The sequence below is a fragment of the Manis pentadactyla genome, chromosome 8 (assembly GCF_030020395.1).
Source record: "Manis pentadactyla isolate mManPen7 chromosome 8, mManPen7.hap1, whole genome shotgun sequence".
Taxonomy (NCBI): domain Eukaryota; kingdom Metazoa; phylum Chordata; class Mammalia; order Pholidota; family Manidae; genus Manis; species Manis pentadactyla.
In genome coordinates, this window is record NC_080026.1 from 125077954 (window position 1) to 125098387 (window position 20434).

The 20434-nt window shown below is 50.3% G+C and overlaps 2 protein-coding genes across 9 annotated transcripts in view; one reads left to right on the plus strand and one right to left on the minus strand.

Moving 5' to 3' along the window:
* Positions 1 to 12394, plus strand: part of VWA2 (von Willebrand factor A domain containing 2) — a 32759-nt gene extending 20365 nt beyond the window's left edge. The window contains 12 exon segments of the mRNA XM_036898623.2: positions 381 to 505; positions 1076 to 1149; positions 1152 to 1209; positions 4044 to 4099; positions 6633 to 6740; positions 7696 to 8190; positions 8193 to 8272; positions 9943 to 10226; positions 10228 to 10490; positions 11145 to 11237; positions 11240 to 11269; positions 12174 to 12394. Of these exon segments, the coding sequence (XP_036754518.2) occupies positions 381 to 505; positions 1076 to 1149; positions 1152 to 1209; positions 4044 to 4099; positions 6633 to 6740; positions 7696 to 8190; positions 8193 to 8272; positions 9943 to 10226; positions 10228 to 10490; positions 11145 to 11237; positions 11240 to 11269; positions 12174 to 12334 (1827 nt within the window). The 3' untranslated portion in view covers positions 12335 to 12394.
* Positions 12395 to 15882: 3488 nt separating this feature from the next.
* Positions 15883 to 20434, minus strand: part of AFAP1L2 (actin filament associated protein 1 like 2) — a 92933-nt gene continuing 88381 nt past the window's right edge. For 6 of the 8 annotated variants that reach the window (XM_036898678.2, XM_036898676.2, XM_036898675.2 and 3 more), the window contains 4 exons: positions 20121 to 20276; positions 18145 to 18338; positions 17896 to 18012; positions 15883 to 17048 (listed from right to left, as the gene is read on the minus strand). In XM_036898678.2, the coding sequence (XP_036754573.2) occupies positions 17022 to 17048; positions 17896 to 18012; positions 18145 to 18338; positions 20121 to 20276 (494 nt within the window). In that variant the 3' untranslated portion in view covers positions 15883 to 17021. The remainder of the gene's footprint in view (positions 17049 to 17895; positions 18013 to 18144; positions 18339 to 20120; positions 20277 to 20434) is intronic. The other 2 variants (XM_036898672.2, XM_036898679.2) reach the window with 1 other exon arrangement.

Consider the following 20434-nt stretch of genomic DNA (forward strand, 5'->3'; position numbering starts at 1 on the left):
TTCTCCTGCTATCACCTAGAACCACTTTCCTTCATTTCCTTTCTGGTTAAGTTGTTCTCCTCAGCTACGGGTTACAAAACCAGACAACTAAATCTGTTAGGACCATGTCTCTGATAGGACCTGATGGTTCCAAGTGTGCGGAAGTATGTGGACCGTAGCATCACACACTGTGGCCCGTGGTTGGGTGTCCTGCGCCTGTGGTTCACCTCTGGGCTTCACCTGCATCCTAGATGGCCGACATTGCGGCTGAGTGGCTTCTGGGTTGGTGGGACTGTGTTGTGTCCACAAGGAGCCCATGGTCTGGTGATGGCTTGGCAGGAGGAGGGAGGCATGGTGTGGAGCTGTTAACTTCCCTGGTGGGGGTAGGGGACGGGTGGCAGGAGCTCCACATGCTGGCCAGCAAGCCGTTGGGGCACCACGTGCTCATGGCTGAGCCGGGGGAGGACGCCACCAATGGTCTCTTCAGCGCCCTCTGCAGCTCTGCTGTTTGCACCGCCATCCATCCATCCAGGCATGGGCAGGAGCAGCCTGGCCATGTGGAAGTGGGGATGCGGTGGGGAAGCTTCCCTAAGGCGAGAGGTTAGGACTCAGGAGGCTCCCTGGGGAGGGAGGCTGAAAGGAACAGGGCCCAGCAGCGGTGGGGCATTCTGCTCTGGAGTCGGCCTCCCTGTGGGTTCCTCATCTGGGAGCCCTGAGTTTGTCTCCACATGGCAGAGAGGCCCAGGGCTTGTCCCTAATTAAGGAGCAGGAGCCCAGGCAGCCTCCCCACTGTGGTCAGCATGGGCACACGTCAGCTTGGGGTCACCTAGGCACCACTGTCAGGGTCCACCCGGGAGCCAGAGCAATGTGTGTAAGACGTCCACACGTGCACAGCACGTGAGAGCTGTGCGGCCCGGGGCCCATGCCGAGGAGCTGCTCAGAGACCAGCTGCCCAGCCAGCGGGCAGAGCAGGGCCCCTCCCCTGGGGTGCTCTGCCTGAAAGAGGCAGAAGGTAGCTGGGGCTGAGGCTGGTGGAAGCACAGGCAGGGTAGTGAGGTGTGACCCTTTCTCCTCCGTCGGGTGTGCTCTGTGCCACAGACTGCAAGGTGCAGACTCACCCCTGTGAGCGCAAGACGCCGGAGATGGTCAGGGAGCTCGCTGGCAACGCCCTGTCTGGAGAGGCTCACGGGGGATGGATACACTGCTGGCCGTGCTCTGCCCCTTCTCCAGGTTGGTCCACTCAGTCTGGGGTCAGAGGTCCAGCACCTCTGGGGATCGAGGGTGGGGGTTGAGGCCCCCAAGGCCGAGTGCTTGACGGGGATTGAAGGAAACCTGGGACAGAGCTGCAGGGGCACAGGGGCAGTCATCTGTTTGGGATCAGAGTCTTGTGCTCAGGGTGAGTGACGGTGGCAGGTCACAGCCATTCTGGAGGGCTGGCAATGAGCCAAAAGCTGGCCCTACAGGGCAATAGTCTGAATTTGGGAGAGTAGTCTGGTAATTTGGTTCCTCTGAGCACTGGTTTCCATACTTAATGGGGGCTGAGGGAGGCAAGAGGCTTAAGATCTTGGATGAATTCCAGTTGTGGAGGCTGTGGGGGGTGTGGGATTCTTCAGGACTGGAGCTCAGACATGCTAGAGCACCTGCTGCCCAGCCATCAGACATTCCCTCAAATCCCTGCACCATCCTTCAGCACTTCATCCAGACCACCCGCCACACAGCACCTGGTCAGTAACTGGCGAGCCTACCCTGATGCCCTTTCTGGAGGGCTGGGGCAATGTTTGAACCGGCTGCACCTTTGCCCCGGACTTGCCCTCAGTGACTAGCTCGGAGCACACACAGCAGTGAAATGGATTGGCCTAGAAGCGTGAGGGCTGTCCCAGGCCAACAGAGAGTCCACAGGCCATCTCGACAGGGAAGGGCCATGCCCTACACGTGGGTCAGAGGAAATGGGGCCTTGTGCCATGTCAGAGGCCACCAGCAAACGTGTCCTGAGTGCCTGCTCTGAGCCGGACAGTGCATAGTGAGGAGACAGGTAGAGTTGCTGCCCCCAAGATACCCATCCAGATGGAGCCTTGGACAAGAAGACCAGTGACCACCCTGAGGTGTCCCAGGTGCCAGGAAGGGGCCTGTCCTCCCTGGAGCATCATGGAGAAGGGGATGTTTGAGCCATCTTGAAGGATGCAGGAACTGGTGGCAGGGGACAGAGGCAGTCAGAGCTGGGGGTCCCGGGAGAGGCCGGTGGGTAAAGACCATACTTCATGGCTCTGTGCTCAGACTCTGGAGTGAGGCTGTTGAACTTTTAATTCCAGAGTCACCACTAAAGAGCTGGGAACCCCCCTCTCCCGGTTTCTCCATTTGCAAAGGGGGGTGATATGAGCACCTACCCCAGAGGGTTGTTCAGAGCATGCAGCGAGTTAATATGTAGAATGCTCTAATGTTGCAGGCTTCTGGAATGATGGCTGCCTATAGTAAGCTCTTCATCAATTCCCTCATTCAAGAAGTACTCACTGGGGGCCTCTTATGTTCCCAGCACTGTCCCAGGCTCTGGCGAGTCAGCCAGACAGCTCACACATCTGGCCCCACAAGCTGATGCTCCAGTCAGTGGGCGGGGGCAGCAGTAAATCAAATGAACCCATGAAAGAAACTATTAGGTTGTGGTTAAGTGCTGTGGAGAAAAAGTGCAGGGATGGATCAGGGTGGGGCAGGCAGGTGGCTGGGAGCCGATCTATTTGCTGTTGTAAATAGAGTGGGCAGAGCAGGCCTTGCTGATCTCGGCGTCTGAGTGGGGAGGCATCGGGCCGAGGAGCTTTCTGGGCTACAACTTGGGGTTTTATGCAGACTACTAGGAGTAAACATGGAGTGGGAGATTTCTCTCTAATGAGTTGGGAGTTTGGCAAACTTTTGATTTCAGCAGCTGCTTGAGTTTATAATTGACCTGACTTTTATTCCAAGAAAATGCTTTGCTCCAGGAAAGACTTCGCCTTAGAGGTGAGCCCCATTAGCCTGCCTCTTCAGTGGGCAGCCTGGGGTGGTTATCTTGTCGGAAAAAGTCCTCACTGGAAAACCTCAGGGAACTATATTGCCAGGGCCCAAAGGAGGGAATCTTCTTAGGTGAGGCCGTCCCCTGGAGCTGCTGCCAACCCACAGGACTACGAACGGCTCCTGCTGAGCAGGCCCAGCACCCCAGAGGCTCAGGGGAGCTGGAGGCGAGGACGTGTGGGCTGTGGGTCCGTGTCCCGGCTCTGCTGTGTTCTGGTGACTGTGTGACTTTGGGCAGCCTGACTCCCCCCTCTGATCCCGTATCCCCACCTGGAAGAGGGAGGTTGCTGCCTCTTCACATAGCTGTGGGTTTGAGGTCAAGGTGGGGACACCTGGAGCCTAGAAGCCACCACGGGAATGGTGGCCCTTTGTTATCACAGAACGTAGTGCTCAGGCGGGCCTCGGAGGTCATCAGGGCCAGTAGTTTGCATATCCTCTTGAGCTGTGGAGCCTCGTATGAACACTTGTGCAAACCAGAAAAAAAGCACATTTGGAGTGAAGGGGTGGCACTGTGAGAGGCGCCCTGGCCAGTCAGTCTCCTTCCCTCTCCATTGAGGCTTCAAGGAATGCAGTTGAAAACTACTGACAGAGTTACTGTGTAGAAGAGGGAACTGAAGACCAGAGAAGGAAAGTAACTTGCGTGGGGTCACAAAGCCAGAACCCAGTGGCCTGCTTCCCAGCGTTTCCTGCCCCATCCCCACCTGCATTGTGCTGGCCGCAGAAGGTAACTCAGAGTAGAAAACTATCACCACAATTCTGAGTTTTGAACCAGACACCTCTAACTTCGAACATGATAGCCAACTTAACATTATTTTCTTTTTTTCAATTTCCTCTGGATAGTTTGAAACATCCCCTGCTCTAGGTGCAGATAAAAGCTGGGGTAGAATCAAGAAAGAAAACAAAGTCTTTCTTGGCCTGCTTCTGCATTGGAATCCTATATAAGCTTTCACTGTTTTAGATAACATTCCAGGTTTCTGCCTTGCCATTAAAACTTGATCTCCACCATTTGTTTCCTTGGGTTGTAGTTGGAAGAGAGTATTTGTAACCCACCCCAGCACCGGCTACCGGACCATCTGCCCAGGTAAAGTCTGCCTCTTGGATTCTCCTGCTCTTTCTGGGCCCCTGGACTAGACTGGCTTCTAAAGGGGCATTGCACTCCTGGGGCAGAGCATGTGGCTGGAACCAGCTCCAGGTCACAGAGACAGGCATTTCAAAGGCAGGCACAAGCATGTGTATTCTTTTTTCACTTGCTCAATAGTGTTTTTTTCACTAAGAATGGAGTGAATGCTTTGGAATTGCCTTCCTTAACTAGTGTCCCTTGCATTGACAAGATGCAGAGAAGGGCTTGCATTGAGCCCCAACTCTGCAGAAAGAAAGCCTCACATCCCAGTGCCAAACTCAGGGCAAGATACCTGAGCCTCAGTTTCCTCCTCTGTAAAATGGGGTAACATTTGCCCCATGCCCGGAATCCTCTTTTCCCTGCTCTGTGTGATAGAAGGTATACATGGGTGAGGATTCAGGAGATAATGCCCTCAGGAGTGCCTCATCAGCTATGAAGTCCCAAGCAAACAGGAAGGCTTACCAACATCTTTAAGCGTCATTCAGCTTGGTCCGCATTGAGCCTGCACTGCTCCTCACCCAGGGTCTGGTGCATTCCACTGAGCTGGGAGCATAGAGGCTGCACTCAAGTTCAAGTATGTTGGCATCCATCCTTTTAATGATTTGCTATTCCTGATGAGGTAAGAAGCCTGCATCCTGGAAGTTGTACATGTGGGCACTGTGGTGTTTTCTACATGGGGTTTGGCATTCTGTGTTGGAGTTCCCATGTTACCATCTCCTGAAACACGGGAGAAACTTAAAGTGGAGTTGTTTGTGCTTAGAAATAAAATTTCAAGGACTTGCAGTTTTAGAACCAGAGTGAACTGGATTTGAGTCCTAATGCTGCCCTTTTCCAACTATCTGACCCTCAGCACATGACTTCTAGTCATTGATCTTCACCTTCCTTGTCTAAAATGGGGGTTTTTATAGGACCCACCTCCTTCGGTTGTGTCAGTGAAATGAGATAATGCGTGTGTGGTACTTAGAACAGGACCGAGCCCATAGCAGTTGCCCAGTTGAAGGCCACTGTTGATGCTATGAATGGGTTCCTGGTTGTTCTCATGTTCCTCCAGCTGGCAGAACAGCAGGCTGGGTGCCCAGAGTTAGTAGCCTTAATAATTTCTACCTTTGAAAAGTATACATTTTAATTATAGCAAGTGAACCACCAAGTATATCAACATTTTTAAGTAGAAAGGACAGAAATCACCAATTCTAATGGTAGCCACACTCAGCTGTTTATCAAACCCTTTGAGCCTGAGATACATGAACCCAATGAAGGTCCTGCCTGTTCTGTCTCCCTGGAAGGGAGGACGTGTGGTATTATCTGCATTTTGCAACAATCGATAAGGAAATTGGTAAGGAGCTTAGATACTGACCACGAGGTATCATAGCAGAATGGGCCTGATTTTGACACTGGCTGCAGTTTCCTCTGTGAGATAACCACCTTTGAAAGATAACCCCTAATTTGTACGAAAAGCAAACACCGTCTTACCTGTTACAGAGTGTCTGCTTCATGTCAGGCTGTATGCTAAGATTTCCCATGGATGAGTTCATGTAATCCTCACCATACACTATGGAATAAGTTCAGTTTTCACCCTGTTTATATGAGAATACTGGAGCTTGGAGGGGCTAAGTAAGGTGCCTGAGTAAGTGGAGGAGGCCATGGGTATTGGCTCCAAGACCCAACCCACAGAGGCTGTCTAGAACCATGCCGTGGCGGGCCCAAGCAGCAGCACCGTCCGCACCGAAGCATCCCCCTGGTCCTGAGACCCCAGGCCGCTGCCGCGATGCTGCTGAGCTCTTCATTCCTGCCAGGCTCGGGTCTCCTTCCAGTCAGTCGTCACAGCCGCCTGGAGCGCCTCCCGGCCCTCAGCAACCATGGGTTATGCAGGCATGTTGGGTCAGTTTGTAGGGCTGCTACAAGAAAATACCACACCCGGTGGTTCAAACCATACAGATTTATTTTCTCACTGTTCTGGAGGCTGGAAGCCCAAGGTCGAGGTGTTGGCAGGTTTGGTGGCTCCTAAGGCCTCTCTCCTCACTGTCCTCACATGGCCTTTCCTCAGCACATCTCAGGTGTCTCTCCCTCTTTTGTGAGGACACCAGTCATATTGTGTTTGAGCCCACCCTATGACCTCATTTAGCCTTAATGTCCTCTTTAAAAGGCGCTATCTCCAAATACAGTCATATTCTAAGATACTGGGGATTAGGACTTCTGCATAGCAATTTGGTGGGGGACACAATTCAGTCCGTAACAGTCCAGGTCTTGGCACATCCCCAGGTGGGCCTGTCATTCACAAAAGACCTTATGGGTCCTTTACCACCCACACCCAGCCGCTCCTTTGCATACCTCGCTTTCTTTCCCCTCTTTGCTGCTAGCTTCCCAGTAGCCCCCAGAGGAAGGAGAGAGCAGGGCCATGGTGGGACAGGGTGACCTGCCAGACTCACACCTCTGGCCACACCCCTTCATGCTTCTGGGCTGATGTGCTAGGCTGTTAATTGGCATCTCCTTGACAGGCCCTGTGACTTACAGCCCTGCCAGAATGGGGGCACATGTGTTCCAGAAGGACTAGACAGGTACCACTGCCTCTGCCCATCGGCCTTCAGAGGGGAGGCCAACTGCGGTACATACACACAGGACTCCTAAGACTGACCATTGGGGAGCCGTAGAGCCAGGGTTCCCCCTTCCCACCCTTCTAGCCAGCCACTAGGTAGAAACTGGCCCTTGGGCTTCAGAGCCGCCTACTTTCCAAGTACCCCACTGCTCTGTCATCTCATGTGATACAGCCTCTCAGTGGTCTGTGAATAAGTAAGTCAGGTGGTGAAGCCCTGGGTGGGGCAGCGGCTCCTGCTTGTTAGCTGTGAATGGCTGCTGCCTGAGCTTTGTGTGTCCGAGCCTGGCTGCAGGCTGGAGCCAGTCCAAGCCTGGGTCCTGGTTCTGGGTAGTCTCTTCTAGAAGAGGAGCAGGGAGTCTCAACCATTTTTTGTTTTAAAGGTAGGTTATAATAGGCTTTACCCCTTAGGGTTGTTGGGGGTTTTAAATAAGATTACTTATACAAAATGCTTAGTGCAATGCTTGATACATAGTGGGAGCTTCTATATTTTAAGAAAATGTAGCTCTGAGTCAATTAGAGGTCTATGAGGAGGAAGTAAATCTTGATCCCCTGCCTCACAAGCTACACAAAAATCAATTCCAGATAGATCATAGATCGAAGAGTAAACGGCAAAGCAGTGAAGCTTCTGGAAGAGAATGTAGGAGCATATCTTCATGATCTCGAGGTAGAGTTCTCAAGGAGGACACAAGAAACACTCGCCATGACAGAAGAAAGTTATAAAATAGTTACATTTAAATTCTTAAAAAGTGATTGGATGGAGACCCGTAGAGCCAGACCTCTGTGTCTGGCCCTAACTCTGTGATGTGCACTGGTCACTGACCCCTGGAGCCTCAGTTTCTCTACCCTGTCTCCCTCCTGGGAGGAGGTTTTCTCCTGCCCTGTGAGGTGGTTGGGCATCTCGGGTGGGATGGTGATCTGCATGACCCAGGTGGCTGCAGCATGATGGCTGCTGTGATTCCGGCAGCCCTGAAGCTGAGCCTGGAATGCAGAGCCCACATCCTCTTCCTGCTGGCCAGCTCAGTGGGCACCACCCTGGAGGGCTTCCTGCGGGCCAAGGCCTTTGTGAAGCGGTTTGTGCAGGCTGTGCTGAGCGAGGACTCCCAGGACTGCATGGGTGTGGCCTGCTACAGCAGGGACCTGGTGGTGGCGGTGCCCGTGGGCAAGTACCAGGATGTGCCAGACCTGGTCAGGAGCCTTGATGGCATCCCCTTCAGCAGAGGCGCCACCCTGACGGGCAGTGCCTTGCAGCAGGCAGCAGAACGCAGCTTTGGAAGCACTGCTAGCACAGGCCAGGATCATCCATGCAGAGTGGTGGTCCTGCTCACTGAGTCACGCTCCCAGGATGAGGTGGCCAGCCTAGCACATCACATGAGGGCCCAAGTGCTGCTCCTGCTGGGAGTGGACAGCGAGGCTGTGCGGACAGAGCTGGAGGAGAGCACAGGCAGCCCCAAGCATGTCATGTCTACAGCGGCCCACAGGACCCGTTCAACCAAGTCCCTAGGCTGCAGGGGAAAGTGTGCAGCTGGCCACTGCCAGGTAAGGTCCCAGTGGTTATTGTTGCGCATGCTCTGTGAGGGCTGCTCTCCCACCTCTCTGATGGCAGCAGTGCACGGAGAGAAGCACATTGCCAGTTCGCACATGCACACGCACAACGGAAGCAAATGCTTCATGAAGTGATACCAGCCTTTCTACCTGAGATGTGTTCTGACATTTCCTGCTCAGTTTGACAACCAACGAAGTTGATTTTGTGACCCTCCACTGGAGCACAGTTCAGGAGAACACCGTGCCTGGGGGTAGACACGTGCCGTGTGGGGGGCGCAGCCAAGATTTAGATGCAGAAACACATCCACTCTGACTTCTAGACGTGGAGGTGGGAAGGTGCATGTGGAGTTCGGCTCCTAGGCCCAGATCACTCAGCAGAGGTGAGACCAGCTTGGAGGGCGGGTGGGAGGAGGTCTCCCCATGGCAGCCAGAGTGGGTTTTCTAAAAACAGTTTTAGATTTACAGGAAACCTGTGACAGTAAGAGTTCCTGCATATCCCATACCCAGTGTCCCTCTTGTAAGATGTTAACAAGGTACATTTTTCACAATTAAACCCATATTAATACATTATTATTTACTAAGTCTATATACCTTGTTCAGATTTCCTTAGTTTCTACCAAATGTCCTTTTCCTGTTCCAAGGATTCCACCCAGGATACCTCGTTATGTGTAGTTGTCATGTCTTCTTAAACTCCTCTTGGGACTTAAGTTTCTCAGGCTTTCCTTGTGAAAGAGTTGTTTTTAAAAGCCAGTAAGTCAGATCCTCTTTCTTTGACCTTTCCAGTGGCTCCCTCTGCACTTGGAATACAAGCTACACTCCTTCCATAGGCTTCCGAGAGCTCACTCGGTGGGCTCTGCAGCCCTGCGTGGGGTGGGGGAGCTCCCACACAGGCCCGTCCCCGCCACAGAAGCCCCACGTACGCCTCCCGCTCACATGCGCCTCTGCAGTGCTCAGTGAGACCACCACGCCTCACTCCTTGTCCCGGCCCACCACGCTGCTCCTTGCTGGCCTCTCTTTTCCCCCAGTGGCCTCTCACAGAATTTGTAATTCTCTGTCGGGTTCATGTCTTTCTCCCTAGACTGTCAGCCCATCGAGAGCAGGCATCAGTCCATTCTGTCCGCTTGGTCTAATTAGTGCCTTGTGTACAGTGCACAGCACGTGAAAGGTGCTCAGCGATGGGACAGCTGAGGGTGAAGGGGAAGTTGCTGTCACCAAGGGTCCCCAGAGTTCAGCGGCTTACCTGTGATAGGCCTTTATGTCTCTCACATCACAGCTCAGAGGGGAGTGTGGTCTGGGCCAGCAGGGTGACTTGGCTGTCTTGGGGGCCCACCTCTAGGTCCAAGGTCACTGTTTCTCAGCCAGCAAGAAGGAGGGAGAAGGGAAGTAGAAGGCAAGCAACTTTTTTTTGAGGACATAACTTGGAGGTTGTACATTTATCTGCAGTCAGATCCAATCAGACACATGGCCCCACCTAGCTGCCAGGGAGGCTGGGAATGTGGTCTAGGGGGTCATTCACATATCCTGCTAATATTCTAGAAGAGGATGGAGAATGGCCACTGCCGTGGACAGCAGACTGGCCAACCTGGGCTCTGCCCACCCAGACTAGTCCCCGCTTTGCTGGCCTGGCCCTTAGCCTGCCCGCTGAGGCCTAGTCTGCTTGCTCCCACAGGCTTCCAGGCTGTGGCTGGACCTGGTCTTCATGTTGGATGCCTCAGCCTCAGTGGGGCCTGGGAACTTCGCCCAGACGCAGAGCTTTGTGAGAAGCTGTGCCCTCCAGTTTGATGTAAATGCTGATATGACACAGATGGGCCTGGTGGTGTAAGGCAGCCAGGTGCAGACAGCTTTTGGGCTGGACACCCATGTCACCTGAGCGGCAGCGCTGCGTGCCGTGAGCCAGGCACCCTACCTGGGTGGGATGGGCTTGGCAGGCACAGCCTTGCTGCACATCTATGACAGTGATGACTGCCCAGAGGGGTGCTCGGCCTAGTGTCCCCAAGGCCGTGGTGGTGCTCACAGGTGGGCAGGGGGCAGAGGACATGGCTGTGCCCACCCAGAGGCCGAGGAACAGTGGTGTCTCCATCTGGGTGGTGAGTGTGGGGCCTGTCCTGAGGGGGGCACTGTGGGGGCTTGCAGGTCCCCTGGACTCCCTGATCCACGTGGCGGCCTACACAGACCTGAGGTGCCATAAGGATGCACTCATCCAGGGGCTATGTGGAGGTGAGTGGGGCTGCCTCCGTGGTGGGGACCTCAGCCTGACCCTTCACACACACCACTACAAGGACCACAGCTGCTCCCAGTTGCTGAACCCTACCCACGTGCTAGGCTCTGTGTGAAATCCTGTGCTTACATGAAACTGCAGAAGCTACAACTGTCCCCATTTGATGTTTAAGGTGCAGACAATTGAACACAGGTACCTCTCCTCAAACTTGAGAATTTCTGCACTCTATTTAAATAGAAGATATCATTAGGATACCCACAGGTCTCCCCAAGGGTGTAAGACCCCAGGTTGACCCTGACCTGGGTAGTGAATGACAGAGCTAGGAGCAAACAGGCCAGCCTAACTTCAATGTTTCCTTTTGCCGGTGACATCCACCTTTTAGAAACCGTGTGGCCGTAATGACAATCGTAGGCACTGCCGCGTGCATAGCACATCTGAGAGAACGATCTCCATACATGTGTAGGAAAGCTATGTGGGAGTTGGCTCTTTGACTAAGCCACACAGGATGGAGCACCAGCCATGTGCCAGACTGTTGCTTAAGGCCCCGGAAACACTAAGGTGTGTAAGACACTACTCCAGTGGCCTCCCACCTGGGCTGGGCTTCCTCAGAGTAGGGGTTTTTGGGGGTGATCCAGGCTGGTTCTCCTTTGTAGAAGCCAAGAGGGCAGTCAGCCTCTGCAAACCCAGCCTGTGCACAAACAAGGGCACCTGTGTCCTGCAGAACAGGAGCTACCGCTATGAGTGCCAAGGGGCTGGGAGGGCCCTCACTGTGAGAACCGTGAGTGTGGCTGGTCTGCCTGTGGGGTGGTGGTGGGGTGGCCTGGGACCTGCTGAGGTCCAGGAGCTCAGCCGGAGGCAGGTTCTAGGGTGTTTGCTCAATGGAAGGAATCAGGCAATCACTTGTGCATCCATGCACAGAACATTTAGTGGGGTCTCCTACTTCCCAGGCATTGTTCCAGGTGTGGGGAGCACAGCAGTAAACAAGACAGTAAGAATCTCTGTGCTTGTGGAGCTTCTGTGCTGGTGGGGGAGACAAGCAGTTCACGTACAACATGTAGCATATGAGGGAAAAATCACGGCAACTGGGAGGAGGGCCTCCTAGGGAGGCCTGGGTTCAGGAGCAGTGGGTCCAGGGCGACTGGAAGACAGAGGATGTGGGCACAGAGCAGGTGGAGGGCAGGTGTGGTGGGAGCAGGTGGAGGGCAGGTGTGGTGGAGCAGGTGTGGTGGGAGCAGGTGGAGAGCAGGTGTGGTGGGAGCTGGCCAGAGTTCTTTTATGAGTGTTTCTACTTGCTCAGAAAATGGGCACAAGGGCCGCCAGCTGAGTGTGGATGGGGAGGCGGTTTGAGAGGTGACTGGGAGAGGAAGGGCTAGACCAGGCCAGGGAGGATGATGGCTGGGCAGCATTACGGGCCCCCCTGTGGCTCCTGGTCCGATTTTAAGTTAGAGTGGCCAGCAGCCAGAGGAGGATTCCCACCGGGGCCTTGGGTTTCCAGCCACCGGCAAAGGTTGGCTTCCTGAGGCCGGGCAGTGGATCTGAAGGGCAGCCAGATAGGGCCTCTCATCTGGCATCTGCTTGGGTTGTGGGGTAAGAGCAAGACGTGCAGGGGCCCGGAGGCTGCTGCTTGGCCGAGAAGAGGACTCAGACCCTTCTCATGTCCTCACAGTTCACTTCTTTTCTAGGGACCTTGAGAGATGCCCCCAAAGCACGTGATGCCCACCAAGAGCCTTCAGGAGGGCAGCAGCTGTACCCCTCCCAGTGCCTATCAAGAAGACCTGGGCACCCTGGAGGCTGCAGGGTACCTGCCCTCAGTGGAGCACCCTGTCTGGTGGGAGTCCTTTGAGCATCTGCCTCCAGCTTGGTGCAGAGGCCCCCTGCCCACTCTCCTCACCCAGGGAGAAGAGATGCTCCAACCGCAGACAGGGCTGCTTGGGGACACAGCAGCGGCCGGCTCCGCCCTCTCATGACGGTGTTGGCGTGTAAGTAAATATGTACTTCGTGTACCTAGTTGTGTCCTGTTGAGCTTGTGTCACCTGCCCCCTTTTCCCCGAGGAGAAACAAAGGAATCTAGAGACTTCTGATGGCCTCTGTGAAGTTCACTTTGACCACAACAAATGCTAAACAATGTTTTGGGGACAGTACTACTCAAACGGAGGTCCTGACTAGCATCCTGTGGACTGTGAAGCGACGGCATCGCAAGGAGGAAGTGGGGACCTTTTCACACACCTTTCCCCAGCGATGTCCTGTATGCATCTGTTTTAGTTTGAAAAGGGACTTGGCATTTTTTACTTCATTTGGTGAGTGGCTGTGTGTGTGGGAGAAACTTGGAAAGACCCCAGACTGGAATGTGAGCCGTTACCCAGCTTGTTTGGCTGGTAGGGAGGGACCGAGTGCACCCACAGTCCTGGCCTCGGGCCACGTGAAGGTGGCCTTGGTTCTTGGCAACATCCCCTTGGAGGGCCGACCTTTCAAGTTTACTTAAGGGGCTTAGTTGTGGGGTTGGTTGTGGGGTATTTGAGTGCTTTTATTCTGCTTTTCGTGGGGCAAAGAGAATAGCTCAACAAATACAAAGAAACAGAGGGTTTTGCTTTTTTAATCATGTATCTTAGGCTGTCTAGGTTATTTCATATCTATTTTTTTAAGGAATATTTCAAGAAATGATGTTGGTTATTTATTTAACAGGAATATTTGTATCTGTGTGGGAAAGAGGCTTAGGTGAGCCAGAGACGGGTAAGATTCCTCAAGGGAGGAACAACCTAAGACAGGCACAGTCGCAGGGGGGCCATCAGGTGAGAAATTGGGGATCAACAGAGGTGAGGCTTAGAACCCCACCCCCCATTTTGAGAGAAATCTTCTGCATACATGAATGTTTTATTGCCCTTGTCTAGCTTGGATTAACACATAGTCTACAGGCACACACCTGATCATCTACATTTGCTCTCTTACAACACTAAACTATGTTTTCTACCTTTATCTCGCATCTACCTACCACTTCAGCATTTTATTAAAAATAATAATAAACAATAATAATAAGGGAGAAATGTGGGATTCACATTTAAATCAAGTATAAAAATCAAATGAATATTCATATTTGACCTGATTGTTTATAGTTCATGATGCATGAGCAAAACCGAAAGTTTCTGTGACGACTGCCCTTGTACTGTTCACCATGTAAGAACTTATTCACTATGTAAGACCTTGTTCACCATGTAAGAACTTGTTCGTTATGCTTCAGAAGATTGGAGACTGTTGAGATATAAGCTTGGGGTTGATTAATGACTGTGCATTGAGTCCCCTATACAGAATTTTATTGTTGTTAACAACCATTTGATCAATAAATATGAGAGATGCCTTCTCAAAATAAGAAAAATATGTGAAACATTTAGAATACCAATCATTGTATTAGACACTGTATTGCATTTATATACAATACAATCTATGTAACATTGTGTTAATAAAAAACATTAGTTATAGCCCTAAAAAAAAAAAAAGGCTTAGGTGGAGTATTTTCTGGCAAACTAGGTACTTTCCATACCCCTGTGATATCTAAGAATCAATTCTTCCCCTTGGTTGTGTTTCAAGTTGGGTTTTCAGTAGAAACTTTTGTAGAGCTCCAAACTAAATCCAGACACTGTATCATAGCTTTTCTTTTTAATATAATGTTTTTGTATGCAAACATTCAAGTCTACTTTGATTTAAATACTAAGTTTTAATAACTTCAGGGATTTCTGGTGCTATAAAAGCACTTGAAGATGTTGTCTTATGGTATTGTTAAACATTGAAAATAAATTTTTGATGTGCCAAGCACTGTGTGATGACATATCCTTCAAGGGATATTTTCATTCCTGTTGTTATGCTTACCTTGGCAGAAGGTGACATCAGAGCTGGGTCACATGTCCACCTGGCAGGTGCCTATAGGTGATGTCAGAGAACTTACATGAATCCATTTTCTTTAAGAGCAGTTTAATCATTTTTCTAGTTTTGTATGTTAGTCATTTCTAGGCTCTGTTTGGTTCTGGGCTATTTGGATGTTCGATTTGAATTGCTTGGATTTAAACAAACCCACAAAACTGGGTTTACACAGTAAAGGCTTACTGTTTCTATTTTTAGATCCCAACCCTCAAAGACTTTTTTTAAACCTTGTCTACTGAAGGTACCACTGAATTGGGCAGAGGAAATTCCTGCTTTATTATTACTGCCTAATCAGCCTAGCTGTTTTTTTTTCTTTTAAAAGTAATTGGCTTTTACTTACTATATAAACCTTTTCTCCTTGGAAAAATTGGAAGATTTATGGCCCATCTGCAATGTTTTATTTTTACTGAATGATTCTCACTCCAGCCAACTTGCTTAACACCCTAGTTCTAATAATTAGTTGATTCTCTTGCTTTTCTACAAAGACATCATTTACATATTGAGTTTTGTCTCTTCCTTATGAAGTTTTATACTACTTTGTCTCATCATTTTGCATTAGCTAGCACCTCCAGGATAACGTTTATAAAAATAGTGTTAACAGCATGTGTCTGTCTGCTTCTGGATTTTCTCATGTTATTTTCTGTGGTTTATATTATCAGACTAGGAATGCTTACTGCCTTTCTTAAATTACTGTCATTAGGATACTGAGATTTGTGGTATGCCTGCCTACTTTGAGACCTCTCTTCACATTTACTCTATTCATATGATCAGTGTATTTTCAGTTGTTGACCCACCTTTGACTGCTTGGATAAGTGATAGCTGGTCATGATGCATGATTTCTTTAAACACTGCTGCAATTCATTTGCTAACATTTTAAGACTTTTTCATCTATGTCCAAACGTGAGATTTGGTTTTTCTTTTGTGATATGTGTTGGAGTTTTCATGTCAGAGATAACTTTCTAAAATGGAAAATACTCAGCATTTTCTTGTAATTTAAAAATTTTGTCAGTATCTTTACTTAGGGCCTCCTTTTTGATTCTGCTGGTTTAACATAACCTTAGGTTGTCTTTTTTATTGTATCTGTGTTTTCAAGGAACCCGATTTTCTGTTTGGTTGTGTCATTTTTAAAAGAAACATACTCATACTTTTGGAAGGTTGCCTAAGTAGAAATTAAAAGAGTTCATAAATGTGTTTATTTTCCCCAACAATTATTCAGGAGTGTGTTTACCTTCTAGGAGTATTGATTTTCAGTCACTGCTACATGATCAGTTTCTGTTTCCTATGTGTGGGTAGATTAATTATACTATGAAAATCCTCTTTCAGCCTCACCTATGCTAAGATCCCACCTGTAGTTCTGCCAGTTTTTACTGCACGTATTTTGAGTTCAGCATGTAAATAACCAAGGTGTTTCCCCCTTGAGGTAGAAGTCTTCCAGGCCCTGCCCCAAACCATTCCATGAAATACAAGAAAAGTCCAAAATATAATGAACATTTTATTTTTAAAAAAAAACAAAAAACTAACTCATCACTTGGTAAACTGACACCAAGTGTTTATAACAAAAGAAGTAAATGCCCTGGGATTAGAAAGACAGTAAGAATCAAAAAACCTCTACTTCACAAGAACCAGTGTTAGAGAACTCTGAGAACCCCCAGAAATGAGGCAGAGATGATAGATGAAATGTTGCAACCTGTGTTAAACAGTCATCAAAAGAGAAGACGGGCAGCCCAAAGAATGGCACTGCCAATTTTAAGATGAGAGACCACTGCAAACAAAATTCACCACCCTTTTCTTGGAAGGGGCCTGGACCTTAATTTAGCACAACTTAAACAGCATTATATTAAATACCTCTTCCCTTAAAAATGGCCTGGCCACAGGACTGAATCTGTAAACAGAGTAATCTTTTTTAAATATGGTAATGTAAAAAAAAGTCCGTTTAATCTCAAAAGATACTTTTTACTGGTTTTAAATTACAGAGTTTGAACCTTTTTTTTCCTATAATACAGTATCACATAAATTGTATTTAAAAGCAATTGATCCAGTCCTTAATTTAGTGGTGATAGTGTCTTAGCTTAGTTCCAAATATCTTCCCCTGCTACTGTCTCTCAAAAAGCAGGTCATAAAATCACAGAAGATTGAGCTGGGCCTACTAATTTTGGAGAGAAGAAACCTGGAGGCAAGGATGGTTTAACCCCAACACTGCTGAGTATTGAATAAGAGATGATGGTCAGGAGTTTAGGTCTTCTTGGTCATCAACGGCACGTGACTGGTGGGCCAGGGCCCTGCTACCGTGATCCCTCCTTCCACCCAAGCCTCAACATCAGAAGCTTTTCACTACTTAAAAAGCTTGATAAAGCAGTTGATGAAAACTTCAAAGAAGAAACATAGAATAACCCTAAATACAGCATTGTTTACATCCAACAGACTGAAGTTTCCAAAAAAGCCTTCTTTTTCTGTTGTATTACTTCCTTTGGCTCCGAAAGGCAACAGAGCCTCCTCTCAGCTGAAGCTCTCCATCCACGGCACCCCGGTCCTTATCCTGTCAGAGTTGCCACTTTAATGAAGCAGGATTGTCACCAAGGTCCTCACCGATGGGACAGTCTTTAGATGAAGCCTGTTTCCTAGCTTGTTCCTTTTTTCTCCCATTCCTAGGGTACCATTCAAGTGTCAGCACCCCCAAAAGAAGAAACTTAGTTATTCGCTATAGCAACCTCCATATGCATAGAAAAATGTAAGAGAAAACTTTTTTCAGATTTCAACTTTTGTGTGTTCATCACTGCTGGCGGCACCGATTAAAGGATGGTGAGGCTGCAGCGGAGTGCTGGGGGTGGTCTGTGATGCCCACCACACAGTGAGGGAGCAGTGACAAGCATGCTTATGTGGATATAATAGTTACTGGCTCAAAATATCTCCAAGTAAGCAGGATAGAAATAAGGAGCCAAGTTTGCCAAAAGCAAGGGCAGCTGTAGGCGTGTTTACTATGCAAATGAATGAATTAATCACACTTTTGGCCTAGCCCTCAAGGGAACCCAGTAATGACATCCGCTCTCGGTTTATACCTTACCAAGCCTTTTGCCACTAGCTGGCTGGGTGGCTGTAGGCAAATCCTATTACCTCTCTGAATCAGTTTTTTTGTTTTTTTTTTCCAGTTTTAATGGCAGAAGTCCGTTAGCATCACTGACTTCTGTATTTAAAAACTATCCAGTCACAGTCTGTCTCTGAACTTCAGCTGTTCTCCCTGGAATCTGTGCAGAGGCCAGTGGTGGGGATGTGTGCAGGATGCACGTGTCCTCAGGCTGATGTAGGTAAGAACACTGGACTCAGGCCCAGACACCTTTCTGGCTGGTCAGTGCCAAAGACTGAGCCAAAAGCATGGCGGAGCCCCAGCTCCTGCCAAGAGCGAGACCCCAATGCAGCTCAGAGCATGGGCCCCACCTTAGGGACAGTTCTGCCATTCCCTGGGGACCCTGAAGGAGGCAGGGAGTGACTGCTTACCTTCGCTTTCTGGAGGACGGAGCCTTTGCCTGTGACCATGACCGAGAGGGGCCTGCTCTTGAGTGCTGTGGCAGAGTTGACTGGGGTACAGTCTGGGGAAGGGGTGGCAGCTCTGGGCTGTGGTGACAAGAAGAGAAAGAGGCCTGAGTCAAGGGGAGGGAGATGTGCCCACATGACCCGCTTCCCCCAACCCTGGTCCAGGAGGCTCTCTGCAAGAAGCCCAGAGGAGCTGTGGCTCCTGGCACTCACTCGGGGGCTCACATTCTCCAGGTGAGTGGTGTCCACAGTGGTGCCCAGCGTCACGGGCCCGGCCTCAGCCTTCTTCAGGTTGTCCTTCACCTCCATGATGTTGAGCTCGAGGTCCACACGCCTGCTCTCCTCCATCCTGCACTCGTCTTCCATGTCCTTCAGCTTCTGCTCCAGATTGGCCAGGACTCCTTTGTCTGTACAGAGAATTAAGCCGGCTGCAAGCAGCAGCTTTCCGGCTGAGGCCAGGACGCCCGGTGGGTGGGTGTGGACGCCAGTTTTGGCTCCAACACCCAGAATTGGGATGGGCCTCTCTGTGTGTAGTGGGCAGCCTTAAAACCCAAGTCCTATGTTGGAATCCTGCAAAGGCTGGAGAAGGTGCTAGAGAAGGCTCTGAAGAGAGCTGTCTTCACAAGAGGGTGAGCCTGCAGCCTGAGTCACTTCCGGTAGGCCCTCCAGTTGTTTGGGTACCTGCTGCTGTCACAGTGACCCCAAGGGGAGGGAGCTTTGATGGTTGGGCTGTTTCAAGCTGCCCCACACAGTTCCCTTAATCCTTCTGGCCCTGGGTACACCCCGAGGCCTAGCAGAGCAGTGGTCCTCAGACCCTTGTTTCTTCGCACCCTGGAGTTCTCAGGTGGTACTACAGCACCTTGGTGACCTAGGACATCACTGCTGGAGGACAGATGGTACCACATGTGCTCAGCATAGTCCCAAACACCACAAGTCAACAGCCGCTGAAATTAACTTGTGCTGTTTCCAAGTTTTATGGTAAGTAAGCATCTGTCAGCCTTTGTTGGTGACAAGTAGTCCCAAGGATCACTGTTTACAAAAAACTCATGGAGAAATTGATGTTTTGGGGATTGGAGTAAAAAAAATACAGGTTCATTACTTGGAGAATTATTTTCTTACGGTCTGTGGCTTATTGGCTGGGATCTGCAGGGCTTATTTGCCAGGAGGATAAACTATAGTGAAAACTTTCTCCTACCTAGACTATCCAGAGGAGAGAAGGCGCTGGGGACCTTCCTCCCAGCCCAGCTGTACTCTCGGGGTTCTCAAGGACTGTCACACACAAGCCTCTGGTCACACGCATCAGCACGTGTCACGACTCCCATCTCCTTACCTCCGTGCCCTGATAGCCAAGGCTACTGAAACCTCCAAGCCAGTGGGCAGAGATGTATAGAGACAGATGTATAAAGGGACAGGACGGCTGGGGGAAACCGGGAGTGGTGGAAATGTTCTAAACTGCATTATGGCGATGGTTGCACAACTCCGAATATGCTAAGAACCATTGCATTAGACAGTGTACATGAGTCAGGTATACGGTCAGTGAATTACCTGTCAGTAGAGCTGGTCATACAGAAAGGCAGTGACTGTGCCCCATCCCCAACCATCCCCCACCAATCACGTCACAAGCTTCGCGAGATTCAGCTGAGTTTGTCCTCAAACCTGCTTGTGTCAGTGGTGCTCCGTCAACTGCACTCAAGGTACTAAAGTGAGCACAGAGTCATGCTGTGCAAGTGAAGTCAAATGCCTCAGGAGAGGCCTGCAAAAGGCAAGCCGCTAGGAAGTGGCTGATGGATGACAGGTGGATTCAGAAAATAATCTACAAGGACTCAGATGTCTTTGCCAGTGTCTGGAAATTAAGGACGACACCATACAGGTGTGGTTAATGCAAGGACGAAGACATGGGACTCCCGTCAGCCGGACTGAGAAATATGCATTTGCTTTAGTGAAAGTAAAACATATATAACTTTTAGAAATGCCCTTTAGCCAGCTTTCCCAACTACCTCCTTGTCCTGTTGACAACAGGTCAGATGGTCCCTCTGCACAGGAGAGCAACCTTTCAGATGGGAGAGAGGGGAGAGAACATTCCGGGGGGGCATCCACCAGGGGCAAGGCCGGCAGGTCAGGTGCTCAGGTCACGGTTCATCCCAAGCAGAAGGCCCTCCTGGGGTCCCTCCGCCCGGGCAGCCCCTTACCTGTGCATCGTAACAGGGCCTCTCTCAGCTCCCGTTTCTCTCTCCGGAGCTGAGCCAGGTGGCCCCGGGTTTCTTCCCTCTTCTTCTCGAGCCTCTCCTTCTCCTCTGTGTACCGCTTTACTTCGGCTTCTGTTCTGTTTTTGCCAAGTTTGATCTCTACAGACCCAGAGAGGAGAACCCCCAGGTCAGCCCGTGCGACACAGGGCTGTCCCAACCCGCTGCATAGGCTCAGACCGAACCCTGGACTTCGGCAACAGATCAGAGCTAGACACCGGGCTAGCCTAGCAGAGACCGAAACAGGACGCTGGGCCCAC